At 29.4% G+C, this 23,276-nt stretch overlaps 1 protein-coding gene across 5 annotated transcripts in view; it reads right to left on the bottom strand.

Moving 5' to 3' along the window:
• Nucleotides 1-23,276, bottom strand: part of LOC105837721 (repressed by EFG1 protein 1) — a 59,607-nt gene that overhangs the window by 16,541 nt on the left and 19,790 nt on the right. Inside the window, exon 1 of one of the 5 annotated variants that reach the window (XM_036282491.1) lies at nt 13,301-13,525. The exons of 3 other annotated variants lie outside the window; for them this stretch is intronic. In XM_036282491.1, coding sequence (XP_036138384.1) covers nt 13,301-13,413 — 113 coding nt within the window. In that variant the 5' untranslated portion in view covers nt 13,414-13,525. Of the gene's footprint in view, nt 1-11,962; nt 13,526-23,276 lie in introns of those variants that run through there. One more of the 5 variants, XM_036282492.1, reaches the window with a different exon arrangement.

Raw genomic sequence — 23,276 nt, 5'->3', positions numbered from 1 at the left:
ATATATGTATTGTATATATACATACATATATTGTATAAGTATAGTGTATACAATTTAATTCACAAAATAAGGCTTTGTGTATGAAATTTATTTCTATAATTTATGGTCTATGAAATATAGACCTTAGTTATGTATGACGCAAATGTGTAACAAAGAAGAAAGATCGCGAAATGGTACTAAAAAATGGCTCCGTGCATGATGCGTGTAAGTTTCTTCCGCTTTCGCGACAAAGCGTACTACTGTGCACCACACAGAAAGCAGCAACATAATAATTCGAGAACGAAGACGGTACGGCCAAGCGTGTACCGCTATTCCGGCTGACCGGAATCACTGCTCTGGAACAACACGGTACGTCCTCTTGGTCGGTTCGAGAGTAGAAGCACATTGATCTCGAGCGTGTAACACTATCAAGCAATATAGTAATGTAAAATTTACAATTTTACAATTACTGCTAGATTATATAACTACTGCTATAAATCATGAATACATATTTACTTGTATATAATCAGATTTAATTTAATTAAGTCTAAATAGATTTTGTTCACTTTTAAATAATAATAAAAAATACAGACAATATAGAATAGATAATAAAATAGAAATAATAATTTCTCGTATTATACTGTAATATACAGATATTTGTTTATTTAATTTAAAATTAATAAACAAACTATTACTAATGTTCACATTAAATAATTATTTAATAGATATTTCGATGATATTACAATGATTTACGTAAGACACTTTTATTATAACTTTTTTATTGCTTTCTATTGCTATGATTTCTAATTAAATTCAATATTACATCATAATTAGATTGAGAGATATAAAAAAATTTTAAATATCAATTGTAAAGTTAAAAAGTTTTAATATATTAAAATAATTTTTGTAAGAATTATGACATAAGTTTTGTGTAACTCATTCTGCAATAATTCTAACTTTCTAGTTCTCTAATTATCTAAGAGAAATCAATAGTTTAATTAATTGTAAATAGCGATTGTTAAGTTAAAAAGTTTTAATATTAAAATAATTCATGTACAAATACTTATATATGTTTAGATATTATTTTACTGTAATTCTTTCTAACTATTAGTTTAATTATTTAAAAAAGTTTAATTAAATTAATTTGTAATAATATATAGGTATTATATATAAATCTATAATTAGTAATAAATAGTTTATATATTATAAAATTTTATTATAGTTTAAGTTCAGAAAGACAAATTGTATGTTAAAATTCCTACAAAATTCCTTTTCCAAATGCTTGCTGATTATTAATTAATTTCTTAAATTTGGTTTCAAATTTGAGTTCAAAGCACTAAAATGTTTTATATGTAAATGTAAACCATTCTTTTCTTAAATTAAAATTTTCTTACAGTGATCTTATTGTGTAAATTATATCTTAAAGCCTACACATAACTTTCACGTAAAAAAAAACCATAACAGTAAAACAGATTATATTTTTTCTCGTGGCTCTCCTTATCTGAACGATTCATCGGCAAATTTAATTTATAACTACGGCACGTGCCGGTGTACTGCCACGCTCGTATAACAGGCGGAACACTTGAGCGTGCAGATTATCGGAGCGACCAACCAACAAGAGGACAACAGAAAGCCTTACGAAACGTATAAAAAGGACGAGCCTTTTCCGGTCGAAAGCAGAGACTCTGGATTTGCACGCTACTTTCATTTGTACTTGACAAATAGCCATTTCTACTCTTGGTCATCGAAGAAAAAACTATTGCGCCAATCTCAATAATAGCCCCTCATCGATCCGTCGCAATCATGTGATCGTCGTCCAGACTTATCTTCATTACATCATCGCGACCTTCAATTACAAAAAAAACGGTTTATTCTCCGCTGTACGTATTCACAAACACGTAGTTAATTTTCCAGCAAACTTCAGAGCGCTCAATATTATTTTCAAATATTTTATTACGTTATAAGAAAGGCGAAAGAACTGTGTAGCACTCACAGCTTCTATCAGAAAAGAAATCTAGTAATTTAATTCGATAAAAAGAACAATTGTTCGAGATATAACGGACTAATTGTGATACACATAATGTTGAAATACGTCTAGACATAATAGATTAACATAAATCTAGATTTTTTGTATATCTTGATAAAAGAGAAAATCTTTTATCAATGTCACAAATTTAACTGAAATTGTACCATAAATCGCTATGCAAACGCTTCCGTGTCCTCGTTCGTATTCAAGGGTTGATAAAGCAAGGCGTTGCATAATTCACTGACAGTGCACACGAAATGGAGTATCGGCGTTCGTTCAAGGTCGAGTCAGGTCGGTCGGCAACCATACACGGCACTGTAATCTGCATCACAATGTCGTTAGTTGTCAGTAGAAACGCGGAACACGAAATTGTATAATAACCGGCTCATTTTAGTGCCGGCGGCGAGTGATAAAACGCGGTTACGTAAGATAGCATCGCAAAACGCAAGGAAAATCAGTCTGAACTTATAGCATATAACTTTTATCAACTAAAGCCATGCGTAAAAGCAGCGAAACAATTTGCGAAGTTACGCCGCGATTTCGCAAATCACCTAACAAATCTCCCCTAATTGCTTGGAAAGTAGCTCGTTGTATCGATTTGGGAAAAGTTTTTAATGGCGCATGTAATTTCGGCATTCATTACTACTCGAAATTTGCATGATAGACCCAAAATTAAAGTCCTTTTCAATTACGGACTCTTGAACGCAAGACAATTTCATGTATGTATAATACATTTAACAAGAAAATATTTGAAAATATTTATGTTTTACTTTTAGCGTCTATGCGTTTAAATACATATTAGATTCTATATCTGTTGACATTTATTTTGTTATATTAATTTTTCTTGTAAGTTTATTTCTTTCTTGTTTGTTTGAGTCTTTCAACTTATATGTTTAAGTTCTTTTGTTAAAATAAAATTAAAAACAACTTTAAACTTAAAACTTAAAAAACAATTCTATCTGTTAATTATGACGTTAAATAATTCAATAATTAAAACACAGATTAAACAAACTTTCAACAAAGACTAGTTTTAAAAAAAGTACAATTGGATTAAAAGTAATTGTTTATATTGGCACAAATTTTATTTTTGAAGAATTATTTTAAATTGGCTTTATTAAAGCTTAATTAAATTATTAACATTGGTTAATCGATTCTAATTATTTTTTTACATAAAACTTATTTCTTACAAGAAAAAATACCAATAATGTTTGTAAAAAGATTAATACAAATTAATCTAATTAATAAATAAAAGTACAATAAAAAACAAGAAGTTAATGTTACATAATTTTTGTATTCTATTTAGCTATAGATTAAAAAATTAAAGAAAGAACATATACATTATACGTTCATTTTAATCAATTTAGATTTAAAATATAATTCATTTTTTAATTAACTAATTGCGTACATATATTATCTCGTAAACTATAATACACACTATACGTAAATATAAAATAAATGAAATAAAAATATGTTCTATATTTCTAAGCAGAAATATGATTCAAAGAAAAATGTTTTAAATATAAGAAAATACATTTTGTTTAAAACATATATTTAAACACATATATTTTACCACATTAAACGATCACATACATTGCGTGCACAAGGATGACACGATCAACAGTATCAGTCAGTTTCCGGTGTGATCATTATAGATACATAGTAATTTGATCCACGAGGCCACTGTGAGACTCGAAAGGCGCGACTCTCGCACTTGAAAAATCCGTGAGATATCGACATTGTCATTGCAACGTAATGAAAATGTTCGTTCGAGACGTTATTATGCAATCGTCAATACACGAAGCGGCCCCGATAAAAGAAACAAAAATAATTATCTTAGCCGCTCTCACTACAGAATTACAATCCAAATTAATTTGTTATGAGTTGCTACCTTGGAAAGTTAATTAAACCCTCGCGAAAGTTAATTAAATTTTCAGCGTAAGGGCAAAGTAATTCCAAAGTGTTTAATTGAAACGCTGAGAACGAAATATAGAAAAGTTTTGTTGATATGCTTCGATATAAGCGATATGCTTGGCTACAGCACTAACTTTAATGTAATTACAATTACATTAACTCAATTTGTTATTAAATTGCTTTCAATTATTTAGCCTATTCAGCAGCACTTTCTGTGTAAGTTATACTTTGCCTTCTCCATATGATCATATTATATATAACATTAAAGTAAAGTGCACGCCATCGAAAATTTCCACTTCTGAAATTATGGTGTATGTATACATATATGTATACCGTACATTATTAATTTTGAAAATAATAAGAAAATTTTTTAAATTAATAATATTCAACCACATTCGTTCAGTTAACATTGACTAATATTAATCATGAAAGATAAGTAGATAACCTCATAATTAAATTAGAAATTCTCTGAAGATAATTGAGTATCCATCACTAAAGAATTCTAAATATACAAATAGAAATTTTTAAAAATATAACAATATATGCTCTATGTAAATATGTATTTCTTTCTGTGAGAATTCATTCTCCTTTAAAAAAATAATAAATGCACATAAATTATCTTCAACAATTCTTATTCTCTAACTTCTTTACAGTTAAAACAAATCAAGCTTTGTTTTCAGAAATCAAAAACAACTTATGTTCACAAGCATTATCATCATTTACAAGGATTTAGCATGACAGCAATTCATCCTTGAACTGAATAACAGACTCTGATTCAACAAGTTTGCTTTACTTTACTAAAGTTTTAATTACATTTACTGACGTATTACATATATTATAAATCATAGAAGACAATACTTCTAAAACTTCTCTCTGATACGCAACTACTCTGAGACAAGTGTTAAGAATAATTACGACAAGATAGACGTCTTCGCGGTGAATATTTTATAGTCGCATTTTTAGATAACGTTAATGAAACACTTAACATAAACTTGTGAACGCAAATGTTTTATGAGGAAGCTTTAGAAATTTTGTGAAGATTTTCTGCATAATTTCAAACCTTCGATTTTACTATAAAATTTCTCTTTGATTTAACATTAGAAGAGATTATACAAATAGGCTTCTGGCGCAACCAGGACCGCGCCATTAGTTAGACGTAAGAGCCGATAATTAGTCAGTGGTTTGCGCAGTAGCCATTGTCGACAAAGATATTTCGACGAATGATTTGAAAAAGTATTCTGCGAACTTTCGATACGCAGTCGGAAGATAGTTTCGGAATCACCAACAAATAGGAATTTAAAGTTAAAAAGTTAACATTTCATATTTCGTTCAATATTTTTAAAGTAGACAATTAAAAATCTAACTTTGCAATAAAAAACTGTAAATCTTAGTATAATTATTTACAAATATTCGCACAATTTTGATAAACTGCAATAATAAAACATAAACATAAATTAAAAACTTTAGCATTTAAGAAATAAATTTATAAAGTAAAATAAAATAATAAAAATTTTGTAACAATCTTCGTTACACAAATTTATATTATATATGTAAGAACTTAATTTATTGGCATAAAGAATAAAAAATATTGTCAAAGTGTAATGCATTTTACTCATTTTACTTATTGAAATTTATCTTGCTATTAAATAAGATTTATTAAATATTTATTATTACAGTTTAGTTTATTATTAAATATAAGGACAACACACATTAATTATAAAACTTAAATCAATCGCATTAATTAAACTGACGACTATAGCAATTAGGAAAGTGACATCATTCATCATTGAGGCTAAAAATTAAAGTTGCTAACAATACAATTTGTTAAGTGACTTTCCTAAAAATAGACTTCATCGTATATATCTACATACATATGGTGAACTATTTAAGAGACAGAACTTATATCTTCGTTTAATCAAAAATATGTACGGAAAAATATAAAACCCGGTTTAAATAATTGTATTTTTCAAAATAATACGTAATTTTTCATGTAAATTTAATAATTTTATTGCTTAAAAATTGACTGCATATTAATTTTTTTAATTTCTAAATTTAAATTGCTTCAAAATAATATAGTGATATATAATTAAACGTATTTTTATGTCCTCATAATATAAAAAGTAGAAATATTGTCGATTAGAGAGAAAACGTTAATAAATTTAATAATTTAAAAGATATTTAATGTTCAAAAAGATTATGTCATTCGTTAGAAAAATTTAAAGATTGTACTGTTTCTGACTCACTGTATATGTACCCATATAACGTCACCAGCTGCAAGGACGTTCTAACATCAATTAACACTTTATCATCTTGACATGTTATATGATCAAAGCACACCTGATCAAAGTGAGATAAGAATTCAGTAAGATAAGACTTTTTAAATTTTCTTAGTCTGTATGTATTTACAAAAACATGTATTTACTCAATAATTACATTTTAATTATATTTTAGAATAATCGCAAAGATTAAAATATATATTTAAAAAAAATAAGAATCAAGCAATTCTTTTACATATTAATTTATAACACATTAATATGCTTGCAATTATAAGATTTTATTTGCTCGAACTAAAAGTTAGCATTTTATTTTTAACTGAATTACTGTCTGTAATAACATTTAATTATTCTTAATAATTTGTGTAACTTTTGCAAACTTAATCCTTAATCCCAACGGTGTTTTTCAGCACACTCTAACCCAACTTATGGGTCGTTTTCGTCTTCGCCCTTATAATTTATAATCACATAAATAATGGTTTAAAAAATCTGAGAAAATTCATGTGTACTCTTTAAACATTTCTCTTCAGGAAATTATCATTACATTACTTTTCAAAAAATTTAATATGTATTTTTTAGTAAACAGTGAGAAAAATCGATTAAAATTAAGAATATTAGTTTTCAGCAAGACGAAAACGACCTGTAGGTTGGGTTAATAATATCTTATTCAATTACAACAAAAAGAGAAGGGCTAATCAAAATCTAATATTTTATTTACGCAAGAAATTATATTAGCGTATTAGAATTCATTACAGTTTTTGCAATTTATTTTTTTTAATTAATAATAAAATGTTATATATGTATAATTCTTTTAAAAAATTAACTAAGACATCATTAAATCCTGTCAAAAAAAAATTAAAAATAAGTTTTCATAAAATTTTATATAAATCTATTATTCTTCAGACATTAAGATACAGCATATACAAAACATTTTTTTAATAAGATATTTTATTTTTTACGATATTTATCCAAAGTGTGTATTGTGTACACTAAGAAAAACATTACTATCAATATAAAAGTTATTCTTAAAATAATATACATACTCATATATTTAATAATGCTTAGATTCCTTATCAAGTTACATGGAAAGTCCTTTTTCTACTCTTTTGTAGCAGATGGGATTTATCGACAACGCAGTTTACTTTGCTGATTGCTCCTTTTTTCATACTATAATTCACAACAGACTTATCACGATAATGGAAAGGTGTGGTATATATTACAATACGTCTTCAGCGGATAACATATCGCACACTCATACATGCGAAAGTTCGTTAAATGTACCATAGCTTTATCTATTTCTAAAGATAGTCATCATAAAATAGAATAATACAATACAAAAGAAACGGAGTTTACAATTTATTGTTGAATTTACAGAATAAAATTTTTATAGTCATAACATATAATGAAAGCATTTCTGCCAATAAAATACAACGAGTATACATTGACAAATATATATTTGACTTGAATATTATATCATTTATTATATTTTTTTTGTTTTAAAAATCAAAACTCTACAAGATTATAGCGCTGTAAAATAACAACAATAACAACAATAATTATAATAAAACTTTAAAAATACGTAAACGATTAATTAATTTTCCATCCATATTTATATTCTTCAAAAACCAAATGTTATGCATATCCATTAGTTACAGAGTATTTATATGAGCAAATCCGAAGATTAACTTTCAATTACAGGCAATAAGGACGATGAGCCACAAATGATGATCCGAAACATGCAGCGTATTACCTACCTAATAGCAGCGAGTAAAGACACGCAAGATGAATACAGACCAACGAGCTTGAGTTTCCCACGCCACACCTTTCGCTATGGGAGTTATTTCGAAATCTGATGTAATAATGCTCAATGATAATAAAAATACTCAACGCTCGATAAAATCATTGTCCATCCATTGACTTCTCAAGCTAACATTCTATCTTTTCCACGTAATAGTTTCTCACCAGGACATTCTTATGTCGAATAAGATTTGTCTTCCACTTCATTACCTACATGCGCGCACACGGAATAAGAAAATAAATTTTAATTTAAAATATTATAGATCTCGATAAAACTACGATATGCTGCAGCGTTAATTTTAATAGTAGATGCTTTAATAAATTAATCAATCTCTTCTTAGAGAAAGTTGTAAAAGAAAATACTTGTAATATTTTGCTTTAATATATTCAGTACAATACACACGGTTTTCTGTATGTAATTAAATTTATTATTTAATTAAATATTAAATTAGAACTGTGTCTAAAAATAAATGACACACTCAAAGTAAATAACACACTAAATAAATCTTAAAACCTTTTAAAAAATCTTTTAAGTATTTGACTCAAAAACTATTGAAGCCATTTGATATTAGCAAATTAATTTTGAATTAATAAAAAAATCTATAACTTATTATTAAGGCTTCCTAAGATCTTTCGATATAGAGATGAAACTAAAAGCGTCTCGCAGAACATGATATTCCGAACACTAATGCGGCAATCTCGAGGCAATTATTCACATGTGCGACACTCCGCGTAGTTACACGTCCTTTCCTTTTTACGTAATTGCGGCATGTACCTTTTAACGTACGAGATATAACGCACTCATTGCGTGATTAATGGCACGTTACTTTGAACGTTAAATTGATGCGCGTACATGTCTCTCAGAAGATTGTAATGGAATTTATGAAAATTAAATTTTGTGGTTATTTATTGAAATTTGCTTATACATGTTTTCATTGTTTAATCGTATAAAAGAGAAATAAAAAAAAGATACTTTAACGCTGACAAGTGTAACTCTTCTGACATATTTCATTTTATTTTATATATATGTACACATATATATAAATCTTTATAATTTTTGTTTTAAAATACTTTCAATCTCATCATTTAATGTCCATTGCTAATTGCATTATTCTGCAATAATTTATTCTTGCCATAAAATACAGCGATTCTTGATATTTTATTCATATTTTTAAATATCCATTTTCTTTTTTCTTGCCTTTATGCTTACTTTATATGCATCTCATCTTCAATTGCGTTGCATAACGTTTCGTAAAAAAAGAATATTCACATCGTCGCAGACGCGTTGAACAAACAGCGGAAATTCGCCGTTACCGGTTACAATAAAATCCTCTTAAAGTGTTTCGAAGGTCTTAAAAATAAATGATTTAGCACTTTGGATCATACTGCTCCAATCCAAAACAACCGGGAAGAACACGACGATGGCGAATCAAGATTTAATTAAACCGGGCTACTCTGGCCGGCACTAAAAATCGTGCAACATTCAATTAATGAGGAACGATCTTTCTTGCGGCTTCCAGCTGTCATCATCTCATATGCAATCATCGAACAACTTCAATCAGTGGGTGGTAAGATAAATTGTTAGTTGTCATTTTTTGATCATCTTCATAGAACATTTTATCAATCATTCGAACAATTCACTGGAGTCTTCCGTAAATGTGTAAAAAATTCGACGTAATAAATTAACAATATAAAATTGTATATGTTTTCAGAAAAGAAATTTTTTAAAACAGTTTCTATGTGTGTATTAAAATAGACAATAATATAAATGAGTAAAATATGAAAAGTATTTACAATAAAATATAAATAATTTAATATATTTTAAAGTTAAAATAACAGAATGGCAAAAATGTTTGACAAATATCGCTTTTTATTCATATATATTCGTAATCTTTTAAATCTTAAGGTCAAATGTAATGTAGAGAATAATCTATAAAATCACATTGCAACCAAGTATAAAAAAATAATCGAATATCAGGCAGGGAGAAAATCGATAGTCACGAAAGAACAAGTTGTTCCACATTAACTCATTGAGCCATTTTTAATCAAGACTATGTTATCATTTAATTATTACGTTAATTTACTAAGTAATATTATAATTAATGTTTCACAGGCCAACTTATTAGCTGCCTTCGGATTCTTAACATCGAAACGCTGTAATTATTTAATCCACGGGTAAAGGGCAAACGTTATCTTTCTCAATGATCACAGGCCGTTTTAATGTAATGTTACAAGCATACAGTTTAAAGATGCACGAGGCTTTTTTAAGTTTACAAAGAGAGATCTCCGGCAAAGGGCGGTTATTTCCAACAGAATTCAAAGACTAAAGCGCATTCGTGCACAAAGAAGTCTCTGAGTTTGGAATAATAACTACTCCCGTCAGTTATCTCCTCGGTTATCTCACAACTCGTCCGCCGGCTAATTCTTCTCCATGGATGAGACATGCAAAATCAGAAAGTGCACATTTGTTCTATGCCTCGCTTTGTATTTCGATTGCATATTCAACATTAAAAAAAAAAACATATTTCTTATCTCTTGTGTTGATATTAAACGTGATATTTCTGGACAAATACTCCAAAAAAACTCGGAACAGCATTCAGCGCTAAATTTATAATGAGTATGAATGATTTTATTAACTCAAATTCTCGTTATTCATTTAATATTAAATACAATCGTGTAATTAAAAAAAATTTATACTATATATATTTAAAATGTATTTAAATTTCTACACGTCATTTCGGATGTATGTAACAATCTAAAATTAGATAACTGCATTAGCATTGAATGTACAGTAGGAATGGTCTTTTTATGTGCACTCTAAATGCAGAATCAATGTTTTGTGACAGGCGTGCTTACGCACATGCAAAATATGGCTGCTACGTTTAAAAGATGCATTTTTGTTGCATCGAGCTTGCGACGCTCGAAGAAGATATGACCTTGGTTTCAGCTTTAGAATGCTCAGCTTAAACTCCGATCTCGAAAAGATTCAAACAAAAGTGAAATAAGAATAGTAGAAATTCCTTTATCTTCAAATAATAAAAAACTACAAGTTGCTTCAATTATTTCTTTTACATGAGATTAGCGTTTAAAATATGCTGTACATAAAAATATTATACTTTAGCTTATAGTTAATTATTTTTTTATTTAGTGTTTATTTTTGTTAAATACGTAACGTTAAACAACATGTAACATAAATGAAAAGTTTAACTTAATACCCGTTATCAGTTTTTCAAGCAAGTAGCGATTAAAACATGCATACACGATTTGTTCCAAATTTTTTTATTATTAAGAAAATAAAAGATATGTATTTTTCATATTTTTAGACATAAAAAACTTTTAATTAAAAAATAAGGTTATATAATTTTCTTTAAACACCCAAAAAAATTTTTTACTAATATAGACAGATATATTTCTGGATTCTGAATATCATAACCAAAATGTATCGCTAATTGTTGTATCTGTTAGAATTTTGGCTGTCACATATAGAATTATAGAGTGAATAAATGTTAAATATCAAATTATATGCAATTTTCTAAAAAAGCTGTCAAATTAATTTAATATCTCAAGATATTCGTTATATGATCGTCATAATATCAATTATATTATATACTTGAATAATTCTTAAATCACGATAAAACAGATTGTTGATACAACATGCTGCATTTACCCATTTATTCTAACGAAGCCGCGTACCGCGTGTGAAACATCAGAGCTTCACAGGAGAGCTAATGTTCTTTTCTGTTCCAAAAAGAAAGAAGCGATCAGGCCGTAGGTTTAAAAACGTTTCTCGGAAAGTCAAGACCGGAAGTAAAATAGAGAAAAACATCGCGAAAGTCGTAGACGTCGGCACAGCGCGTGAAGCTGCGGCTATTTTCTACGAGGGGGGGGGGCCAGACTCTTCCTTCAGTCAAACTCATCGTCTTCCCGCCCTCTCTTCCGCCACGATTCTTCGATTCCCTACTACGAAGCTGCTTACCTCACGCTATACGATCTTCCCGGTTTGGAGGTCATTGCACTGCGACGGGTGGTTGTAGCGGGGTGGTGGTCGGCGTCGAATCGATTTTCCATGACGATATCGTGGTGTCGCGTGGTTGGAAAACGTCTCCCTTTCTCGCCCACCCCACTATCTCTTTCCCCGTTTCTCCCCTCTCCGCGTTTATCGTAGCGCTCCACGCGACACACGTGACTATGAGAATTCTGCTCCTACGGGACCAAAGGGAGCATCCTCTTGAAGCTGCAGGTCGATCGATAGTTTGCAGGCGTCTCTGTGTCCACGTCTTCGAATTTTCACTCTTTAAGTTGCACTATATAGCCCGCACAATCCCTTCAAGTTGACTTGAAGATGTTTTCGCGATTCGCGATGAAAAAGAAGCCCAGAAGCTCTGACATAGCCGGCATTATTCTGAATTAACAGATATGCACGGCAAGTGAACCATTGACCTTTTGATGTAAATGACAAAGGAATTATTATTCAACGATTCAGAATCAAAAATAAGAAAGGAACGTGCCTCCTTTCAAAATCCGTGATTCCACGTCTCACTATTCGAAAAGTCGTGACGTGAATTTGTTAAGTATTCCAATGTCAATGTTGGCATGATACGTAAACAGTTTTCACAGCAATATCCAATGTCGCAGTAATGACGCTTCTGTTTGCACGTTATAGTTGACTGATATTCGTTCAAGCGTGTTTATTTGTACACCTTTCTCCTCGTATTTTTTCGACGACTCTTTTTTCCACAGGTTTGTATCACGGTTGTGTTGCGGTTCCACGTTCACGAGAAATCCTGAAGCGATCAATCTATGTAGATCCTCTCAGCCGTAAGATTGCAATTGTCAAACTCGCAGATATAAAAGGATTCACGTGACTGTGATGAATCGGTCGTTTCCGATTTCTCTGATGATTGTCTGTGGTCTTGTTAAGAATTCTTTACACTCTGCCTTTGTTTTCCAAGTTCGTCAGATAATGAGCCTTAGACGCACGTACAAATACGTAAAATTTCCGTACGGCTATTACGCCGATTTCGAGGTCGACAATAAAAACAAGGTTCAATGGAAAAAAACTAAATTACAGTTTTGCGAGAAAGTTACTAAAGATTTTCGTAAAAACTTTTAGTCAACAGTTACTTTACGCAACACCTCGTATAGAACAGTTAATATAACAGTGTATAAATTATATGTACATACTGTAAATATATAATTTTATTACACAAAAATTACTCTTTCCACTACGTACAGTAACGTACATTTACTGTAATATTAACAACACATCTATGACAAACACATCTATGATAAACATTCCGAAATTCACTATAACCTTTTGTTCACGTGATCATTCCTCAGCATCCACGAGCGGAGTGAACAGGCTTGTCCCGAAAGGAAGAAGCGCGTAAAGTAATCCGTGGTGACTAAGGGTGACTCGTATGCCATGCGGTAGCGTCGCCCTGTATTCGTTACCGCAATTTTAATGCAACCACCGCGGCTACACTACGTGGCTCGCCTCTATCGACCGTATCGCACTGCGACGAGGAATCGGACTGGTCGCCGTGCCGCGTGCCGCGCAGGTTTCATAAGTTCTTGCGCGCGCGCACGTTCAAGCACAGGTGGGGCCGAATTAGATACTCGTAAGCTTCTTCATTTTTTGTAAAATTTTCTTTCCTTGTATTAGTTTTTAAAAATTAAATTTTGTTTTTTAACACGATAGAATGCGAAAGATTCTCATTGAAGACTTTTGAATCATTAATTAAGATAAAAGATATTTTATAAATGCTCTCATAGATGCATAATAATCTTATAAATTTAATAAAACTTTGAAAAACGTAAAATAATAGTTATAAATAGCCATTATAATGTAGTATTTTTAATTAATAAATATTTAAACTTTTGGAATATCTACATTAAATTAAAGAAAAAAATAAATTTTAAATGTCAAAAAGTTTTTAAAAATTATATTACCATTTTTTTATAACAATCTAAATTATAATCTAAGTTATAATTACAATAACAGTATAAACTAAAGCAGAAGGATTTCAATATTTCAGGTACCAATTATGGGGTTTTTAATTTATTAAAAAAAATTGAATTACGATAATTTTATCTTTATTTTTTCCAGAAAAATTAAAGAATAAAGTTTCGATTTTTATTATAAAAAGTTTTTTATCTTTAGATATTAACAATATGTATCTTACAAATACTTAAGAAAAAATAAAATAAAACGGATAAATCGAATTTAAACGGTTTTAATAAAAATTTATTAAGAAAAACTTAATAGGAGCCGCGTTTCATCTCACATAATTCGCAAGATCTTCCTCTCTACCGTACATTCTTCGAGTCTGCACTTGTAGTCTTATCCTCGGATCCATAATATCAGGCTCGTTGAGGGCTGACCAATTAAAGGCCGCACGCAACGGATCATTGCCCGGATTAAGATCCCAACGATCGGGAAGATATTTCACTATCTCGATCGATTTCCGTTCCGATCTCACGAGACTACGAGCCGTATGCAGCATATTCTAATAGCAATTAATTACAAACAAAGGAACAATTGTATAGCTTTGATAAAGACCAATTAATATGAGGAGTAATTAATGAGCAATAAAATTAACGTCGTCTATTCCTGTTTCATTAACATGTGAGTATTATTAGCCTAAAATAGCATAGACGATCTTTAACAATCTGTGATGATGACTTATTACTATTAGGTGATGAGAGAAGCCACGCTAAACGAATGCCACGTTTATAACTGCACCATGATCACCAGAAACCTGGAATCTGGCTATCCGCCACATAACTTGCATCCAAAATGCGAGACCTCAGGACACGATCAAAAATCAGTTGCAGTTGGAATTTTCGTAATATTTATTAGTTGATTTTTCACTCAGAGATTCAAGTTTCTGCAGCACATTATAATTTTTACTTCTGTTTTAAAACAAATTTTTTAAACCAGCTTAAATCACTACAATTATTTTCTTTTTACTTAAAAATATCTTAATCAGTTCTTTTCATCATTTTTTATAGTAATAAAAGATTTTTTAATAGTAATAAAGTAATAAAAAAATTAAAATTAAGCAATTATTATATGATACATTAGGCCGGATACAAGCAAAAATATTGTTGTATAATATTAATAGCAATCCTACGTATTTATCTCATAAGATAGCGAAACTAGTTTCAACTCTTTACAGAGTTTTGCTCAATCGTAATTTAATTATGTATATTAACTGTTCGAGATTAAGTTTATAAATGCCGAAAGTCGACACATCTGCGAATTTCTAGTATAATGTTTAGGTTAAATTCAATATAGTTGTATAATATAATCTAACAATATCAAAAAGTATCTTTTGATTAATTGAATAAACGGTTAAACAGATTTATAATAGATTTACGTGTCTGTCAAATGTATCGTGTACATCTCAATGATCTACAAGTAAATGATAATAAATATGTACAACAACGTACAAACGAAAGCCAGACCATATCTTTGTATATGTTTATTTATAAGTCTCAAAACGTTAAAATTCGTTATTTTAACGTATTATTCTTTAATCTAATAAATTAAACTAAATCTCATCTAGAAGTACAGTATCTTTATCAGAATTTAATCCGTTATTTTAAGCCTTAAAATATGAATCATTTTGGATCTCAATCTTTTAAAAATTAAATGATTAATTGTGTCTACATTCAATACCTATTATTACCCAAATTTTCTTCTTACATATTCAAGCCCTTGAATCTCAAATGGTATCATAAATAAAAACAAAAATTCCGTGGAACATAGAAACACGGTTCTATGCTTCACATATACATGAATTATAACTCGCATAAATTTCCACGTCAAGTGATTGCACCGTATGCGAGCTTGAACTGGTCCGTAAGAGACACGTTTGCGCTCGCAGTAGGGTCCTGTCACGGATAATCCTGATAATACCGGCAACGATTTCGTGGACCAAGTATTCTAAATCGCGTGCAACGCGCGACCCGACGGTATGCATGCCAAAAACAGCCGATGCGAAATTATATGGAATGTTTTGCAAATGACTTTCTGAGATCCGAGAGGGGTCTCTCTCTCTAACAAGCAGCTCGTGGCGTCAATCTATTCCACCTCAGAGGAGCAGGGCACGTCGCATAGAGAACTCGCAACATGTGCAAGTTGTCAAAGAAGATTGGATAACGGTATGTATTAATTGCTTCAAAAGATAACACTTATACCACTGGCGGATTCTAGGGGAGGAGTTAAACCGCCCTTCCAACAAAAAACTGTTTTACTGAATCCATAAAAAAATTTTAAGTAAATGATGCAGACCAATTAACGCGGGCGTCTGTGGATCAAATTCTTATGCATAAAATTCATTGTGTTCAAAACTGTCCGATGTCCGATATACGATGTTCAGCAAAAAAAAATTTATTAAAACTTCTCCCCCTTTCCCATTATCGACGTCAGAATCCGCTAGTAACTTATACAGTAAGTTATCAATTCTACTTAATTTGTAAAAACGTTTGTTCTTTATAAAGAAACTAATAAAAATAAGCAAATGATATATGACAGAACTTTAAAAAAATGTGTATGATTTTTGTATAGTTTTGTATAATTATGTGTTAATATTTTATTTATTTTTATTTAAAAGCCAAAAAGTTATGATTTTTGATATATAATTTTGTACAAATAAAATGTATACATGTAAAATTAAGACTTATTAAATAACAGTGCAATATCTATAAAATATGTATTTTTATTTATAAGCCATCTTTTTTGTTGAATTCTCTTTTTTAATCATTTATTTTAATAGTTTTCAAAGTTACGATTTTTATTATTACTTTTTGTTGTATTATTGTAATCTGTGAAAAGGGAAACCAAAGCTTTAAAACGCTTAAATAATTTAATAACAAAAAAAAAACAATTAACATTATCATGTTATGTTATGTAACTAAATTACTTATTTATTACTTTATCAATATCTAGTTTTTCTTTTTCACAGAAAAAAAGAATCGTAAAAAATTAAACTTAATTATTAATTGTTTTTTATTATCAAGAAAATATAATAAACAACTCAGTTTTACTGTACGATAAAGTCAATAAAATTATATTTATCGTAGCAATACTATTTAAACTTTCACGGTAAATAAACCTGAAATTGATGATATATGACTGATGACAGTTCTATGTTGAGAGTTAAAACTATATGTTAAAAGTTTGGAATATTTGAAAACAGTTTTCTTTATACATTCTACATGCATTGACGATAAATTTTCTGTGTTGACCACGACGCAAATAGGATGTTAATGTGTGATTATTATAAATTACATGCAATGATATTAAATTGAAAACAGTGCACCAGATCTGAAACTATGCGGAATGTTGTCACATATTACCAAGACGGATGCTTCCTTGAATTATGGTTGCAGAATCCTCTTTGGTCATTTCTCGTTTACTCGTAAAACTAACTAATTTTAAACGTATATTCTTAACTTAGAATTACTTCTTTTTACGCATGAATAAATTTAGATCGAATCTTATTAAATTACCTTATTACAAATTGCATATTTTATGGTAAAAAGTTACTGAAAAGTTATGATTTATAGATAACGTAAACTGTGCTTATCTCTATTTTTTCTTATTTATTGATACAATTTTTATATAAACAAAACATGTTTTTATTGATTTTTTGTACTCCCCTTTTTTCTCAAAAAATATATTACATTTTAACATTTTCTTTCTCTTTCTCGTCCTTATGAGTATTTTAACAAAATTTTTATTAATTTAAATTACCTGCTCTATTGGTTATAATTGTTTTTTGCTTATATAAATATTTAAAATCTAAGAAGAATAGAAGGCTTACAAGCATATATTACAAAAATATGTAATTTTGCTTATAAATTGTAAACCTTCTATTCTTCTTAGATTTTTTTCAAAAAAATGATACTCATTCTTGCAAAAATCTTCATAAAAATATACTTTTTATAAATACTATCATAAATAGATATCTTAATTCTGGCAAACAATATACTTCTGGAATGAGCGGTCAGCGGAGCTAGTAATTCATGTTAAGTGACTGAGACGTAATTTAAGCGCCACATAAATCCACAAATGTTGCCGGTCGGTGGTCAAAGATGAAGTCGCGAGACTAAGTTTCGCACTGCATTCCTTAAGCGGGATTCCAGAGAGTGGCGTGTGGTACGAATACGCACGAACACACGGCACGTACATATATTCCTTAGGGAACCACAAAGAAAGTTGCGTGGAATGTCGAGAGAGTCGCAGACGCGTAAATCGCTCGACGCTCTCTCGTACACATAGGTGCGTACACCCGCGTGTAAATATAGAGCGCGTCCCGAAATATGTCTTTCAGTCCACACTTAAAATCGTTGCTTCCGCCGACGATCCGTCGGAGTTCCCACTTAAGGGCCGCGTTGGATTGCCGCCATTCTGATTTTTAAGAACACTACAGCAGAGTAGATCAATCACTTTTTGTAAGCAGTTAAAAAAGAAAAAAAAAGTTCTAAAGAAAAATATTTTAAGAAATGTATGTCGAGAATGTGCAATAATATGTAGGCATTTTTTCTCAACTCCTTTTATTTCTGCATTAATGCAGAAGAAGACGTAACCATGCAAAAGGTTGATTATTAGTTACTGTACAAGTTAAAGGAACACAAGTGTTTCGATAGGTACATAATGTAAATATTGCAAAATAATGACCTTATAAATTGATGAATATTTTACAATAATTGCTTCAAAATAATACTCCATAATGCAGCAGTTTCGTATAAATAAAATTTATAAATATTTGTAAAAAATTAGATAAATAAAATTTACAATATAAATACTTTAATTTAAAAAACCGTTTAAAAAATATTTCATATTGCTATATTTCTACTTTATAATTTTAAACTAATTACGCTTTTTTGTTTATAAATTGATTATCTCTAAATATTATATTATATATATACATATATATGTATATAGAATACAGCTAAAACATTTTTATAATTATTAAACAATTTTTTTAAATATAATTTTGCAATTATATTAATGATGTTAATTAATTTCTTGTTTTTATAAAAATATTGTAAATTATTTTATATATATATATATGTATAATATATAGAAGACTTTCTAAATTTACATAAAATTATAGATAATTTATATAAAGTTGTGTGGATCTTAAAATTATAAGTTTAAACATATAAAAAAGAACAGAATTTTTTTTCAATTATTATTGTAAATTTACTTTTAATTAAGAAATGCCTTTCTCTTTAAAAAAAAAAAATAATTTTATTTAATATAATATTAAACTGATTACATAAAAATTATAATCTGCAATTATGTATGCATATTTACAAAAATAAATGCAGAAATATTGATCTTCTACAAAACATTTTAATAACTGTTTTTTCATACATACAAATTAATTTCAAAATAATATTTTAGTAAAACTATAGAACAATATAGCGCATTTTAATTATTTAAAATAAAATTCTCGGACAAGAATCTCGATTCTCTCTAAACAATTTTCACCGTGAAAGTATTAAATAGCTGCATTCGCCGAATCAAAAGAATTTCTCAAGGAAGCGATAAAACAAGAAAAGGTTTGTCGATCCATGCAATCGTTCAAGCGTAAAGCCGACGGTGTCGTCGGATGATAGGTAGATCAGATTTTCAATCGAGCGAAGCCACGTGAGAAGGCCGCAAAATTAACGGTGCACGAGCCATTGATCTCGGGTTTATTCAGTTCGCGATAGATTCATCTGTCTCTTAAACAGGTCACTCACTGTCGCTCTGAAGTATATACACAATAGTAATAACAGTTTTGTAGTGCATTTCTTTTATTTTGCAGTAACGACAAGTATATTTTAACTCAAAAAGAAAGTTTTGTGTGTGTGTGTGTGTGTGTGTGTGTGTGTGTGTGTGTGTGTGTGTGTGTGTGTGTGTGTGTGTGTGTGTGTGTGTGTGTGTGTGTGTGTGTGTGTGTGTGTGTGTGTGTGTACTTCAGTTTCTCGAAGAATTTTGTCTTTTGTAAGAGAAACAAGATATTCAAAATAAATTCGGAATAAATAATGGCATAATTTTTTTAAGAAAACTTAAACATAAGAAAATGTTAAGTGTGCAGCCCTATCGCAGCCTGTTTAGATGTCGACCTTCAATTATTTACGACCATTTGTATGCATACGACAATCACGAAAGGTTTTGATCGCGGATCTTGAAAAGGTGAACAGGCTTTTGCACTCACATTGTTACTCGAAAGGATGATCAAGAGAACATAACGTGAAACTTCCTCATTTCTTTATCAGTCTGTGCTAAGAAAGGTGTGGAAGGTGTGGTCAGTTAAATATGTAGGTTTTTTAATCTGTATTAAGGTTAGTTAGTCAAAAATTGCCTTTCGCCTTTATTAAAGAACATTTACACACAAAAGAGTAATTTTGATTATACGAAATGCTGGCAATGTAATCACAAGAGTTTCAGATGTCAAAAGAAATTTAAATCATGATACACTTGTGTATTCAAATAAAATTATTATGGATGAAAGAATTTAAAATATAAAGTTTATAAATTATTATATAAAACGTATGCTTCTCAATTTCTTTTTCATATTATATATTGTTAATAAATAATAAATATAATATAAAAGTAAAAAAATATTTTTATTATTATGAAAAATCAAATTTTTGATGACTGATAACTGCGTACATATAATTTTAATGTAACTTTCAAAATTTAATTTTTTAATTGAATAATTAAATAATTGATAGAATATTATATCATTTTATAAAATTAGTGTAAAAATCTACAAACCTTGATTAGAATCAATTACAATAATGTAAAATTTCCAAAACTTATCTAATGCAATCAATTATAAACTACATCAATGTTCATTTTTAATTACACAAGTGAACATTGTTAATTACATAAATTTGATGTGCACAGAAATAAAAATTAATCTCTAGTTACGGTAATTGCCAATATTTCTTCCTTCGTAATACCCATTAGATTACGGGCTCAATTAGGAATTGACGAAAGCAAGTTCAGTTGGCGGCCGTCACGCACGGCGGACCCAATAAAAATCGAAAGAGTGTGCAGCTCATGCATCAGAGGTCAATTGAACGCGACCTGGCGCTACACGTTGGCGGTCAATAATTGTAATCCATGGGATTAGCCGCAGCTGCTGTGTCCAACACGCAGTTATCTCGTTTCCGGGAACGTGTATCGTAGATACGCGCTCGAACCAATATTACAAGAATAGATGACTCTGGTTCTCCATTAAAGATACAGGGAATTTTCCCATTAAAGTCTTATACCATTTGCCATATGGCGGGGTTTAATCCTCGTTTGGTATCGATCGGCTGCAGAAGTTGCCATTGTTCGGAATCTAGATTGCGCTTGAGAATATGAACCAGTGAATACTTGTATATCTTGGCTTTTACTTAAAAAGTAATTTAATATTTGTAAAAAATTTTTAAAAAAACGTAAATAAATATAAAGCAATAAATTAAAAAATATTACATTAATAATAATATATTGGATATTAAACCACATGTAAATAACACAAGAAATAAGAAGTGTCATTTTTGAGCAAAGCAAGTATCTTAATAATCCTAAATAATATTTTTATATGAATTATTAAATATATTTTTCAATTCTACATAAATTGCGATATGCGGTTATCAGACTTAAAAACACAATCATAAACTAAAACTAGAAATAATATCTTAAATTAATTTGATCATCAAATTTAATAATAATGCCAGAACAATTTCAAAATTGTATTAACTTTCTGTAAAAATGTGTGTAATTATATATACGTTTGGCATTTGACTTGCCGACCCTGCTTCTCAGTCAACTCGCGTATCATTACAATCAGGTTTGATTTTTCCGTCTAGCTATTGCGACATTTAGAGATTGAAACATAGTTATTATTCTGTGACGTTACGAACACCTCTGGTAACAGTCGGTCATCAAGATAAAGCGGCTCGCATTACCGCGGAACGGATTCTAAACCCGTCTACAAGTACGTGTTGGGAAGAAGGGTTTGAGATGCCAATAGTATAACTTTCTAACTAAGAAAGCGAGAGTAAATCTATACCTACGAAAGTATCGTTCATCAATTTTTGAAAAGACTAATTTATTTAAACATTTATACTTATTATCCTAACAACACTATTTTAACATTGATGTTGCACAGTTAATATTTCAAACAATGTTAAATATTGTAAACTATTTTAATATATATTTTAACATATATTAAAAATTAATATTTAAAATAAAATTTAAAAAACGACGCAATCAAAACATTAAAACAAAAAAAAAGTTTTTAAATATTTTTATAATTACGCGAGCTAAATATAAATTATGCATTGATCTTTTTATAAACTTATTAGAGCAGATATTTCCTCTCAAGATAATCATAAAAAATTTAAAAAACACTGGTCTTTACAAAAAAAATTTAATTAACAAATATAACATTAAAATTTACTATTAAAATTTTTATATTATTTTCTTATGAAAAATTATAGAATACTATACGCCATGTATCCGTGGAAAGATCAATTTCATATACATTTAACCGATTATAATCGTAAGTGCAATGTACGATAATCAAAGAAACCGTTAAGAGATGAAAGCGAATTTTACGGATATGAATAGGTCAAACGAATTAAATTCAAATTAAATGGATAAATAGATAAATCAGAGAAATATCTTCCATGAATTCAACATTAGTATCGCTTTGTTGAGTGCTAAATTAGATTCAACGCGATAAAGAAAGTTAAATGTGCTAGAAACATATAATGAGTCATGCTTCTACAAATTTCTTGAACATATTATTTGTTGATTTTAATAACATAATTTTTTAAATATAATATTTATATATTTATTTATTTACGCACAATACTGTACAATACTGTAATAATTTTCTTACAATCTTTATTTAATTAGTGATAAAAAAGTTATTATATTTATGCATGTAATATTCGATTGCATAAAACGCATTTAAAGGCATCTCAAGTCATTGAAAAAGGTTATATGATGTAACTTTCAAAGAGATGCAGGACGAATATTCTTGAACAAAATCGTGAGAGGAAAGAAATGACGCAAGGCAAACTAGCAGATGCAATAGAGTGAATCCTACGTGATAACATTGCAAGATTGAAACGAAGTAGGAAATTGGTTTCACATTTTAAGACGCTTGTATTTGTACATAGGTCTACAAATTCATACAAATTTCGTAAGTGACAATAATAGCTACACTTTAAAATTCTTTAAACTTTTTATATATTTTTTCTGACTTTTTAATCTTTTATTT

This window comes from Monomorium pharaonis, chromosome 2, assembly GCF_013373865.1.
Source record: "Monomorium pharaonis isolate MP-MQ-018 chromosome 2, ASM1337386v2, whole genome shotgun sequence".
NCBI lineage: Eukaryota > Metazoa > Arthropoda > Insecta > Hymenoptera > Formicidae > Monomorium > Monomorium pharaonis.
Note: the sequence above shows the minus strand (reverse complement) of the source record. Positions and strands in the feature narration are given on the sequence as shown.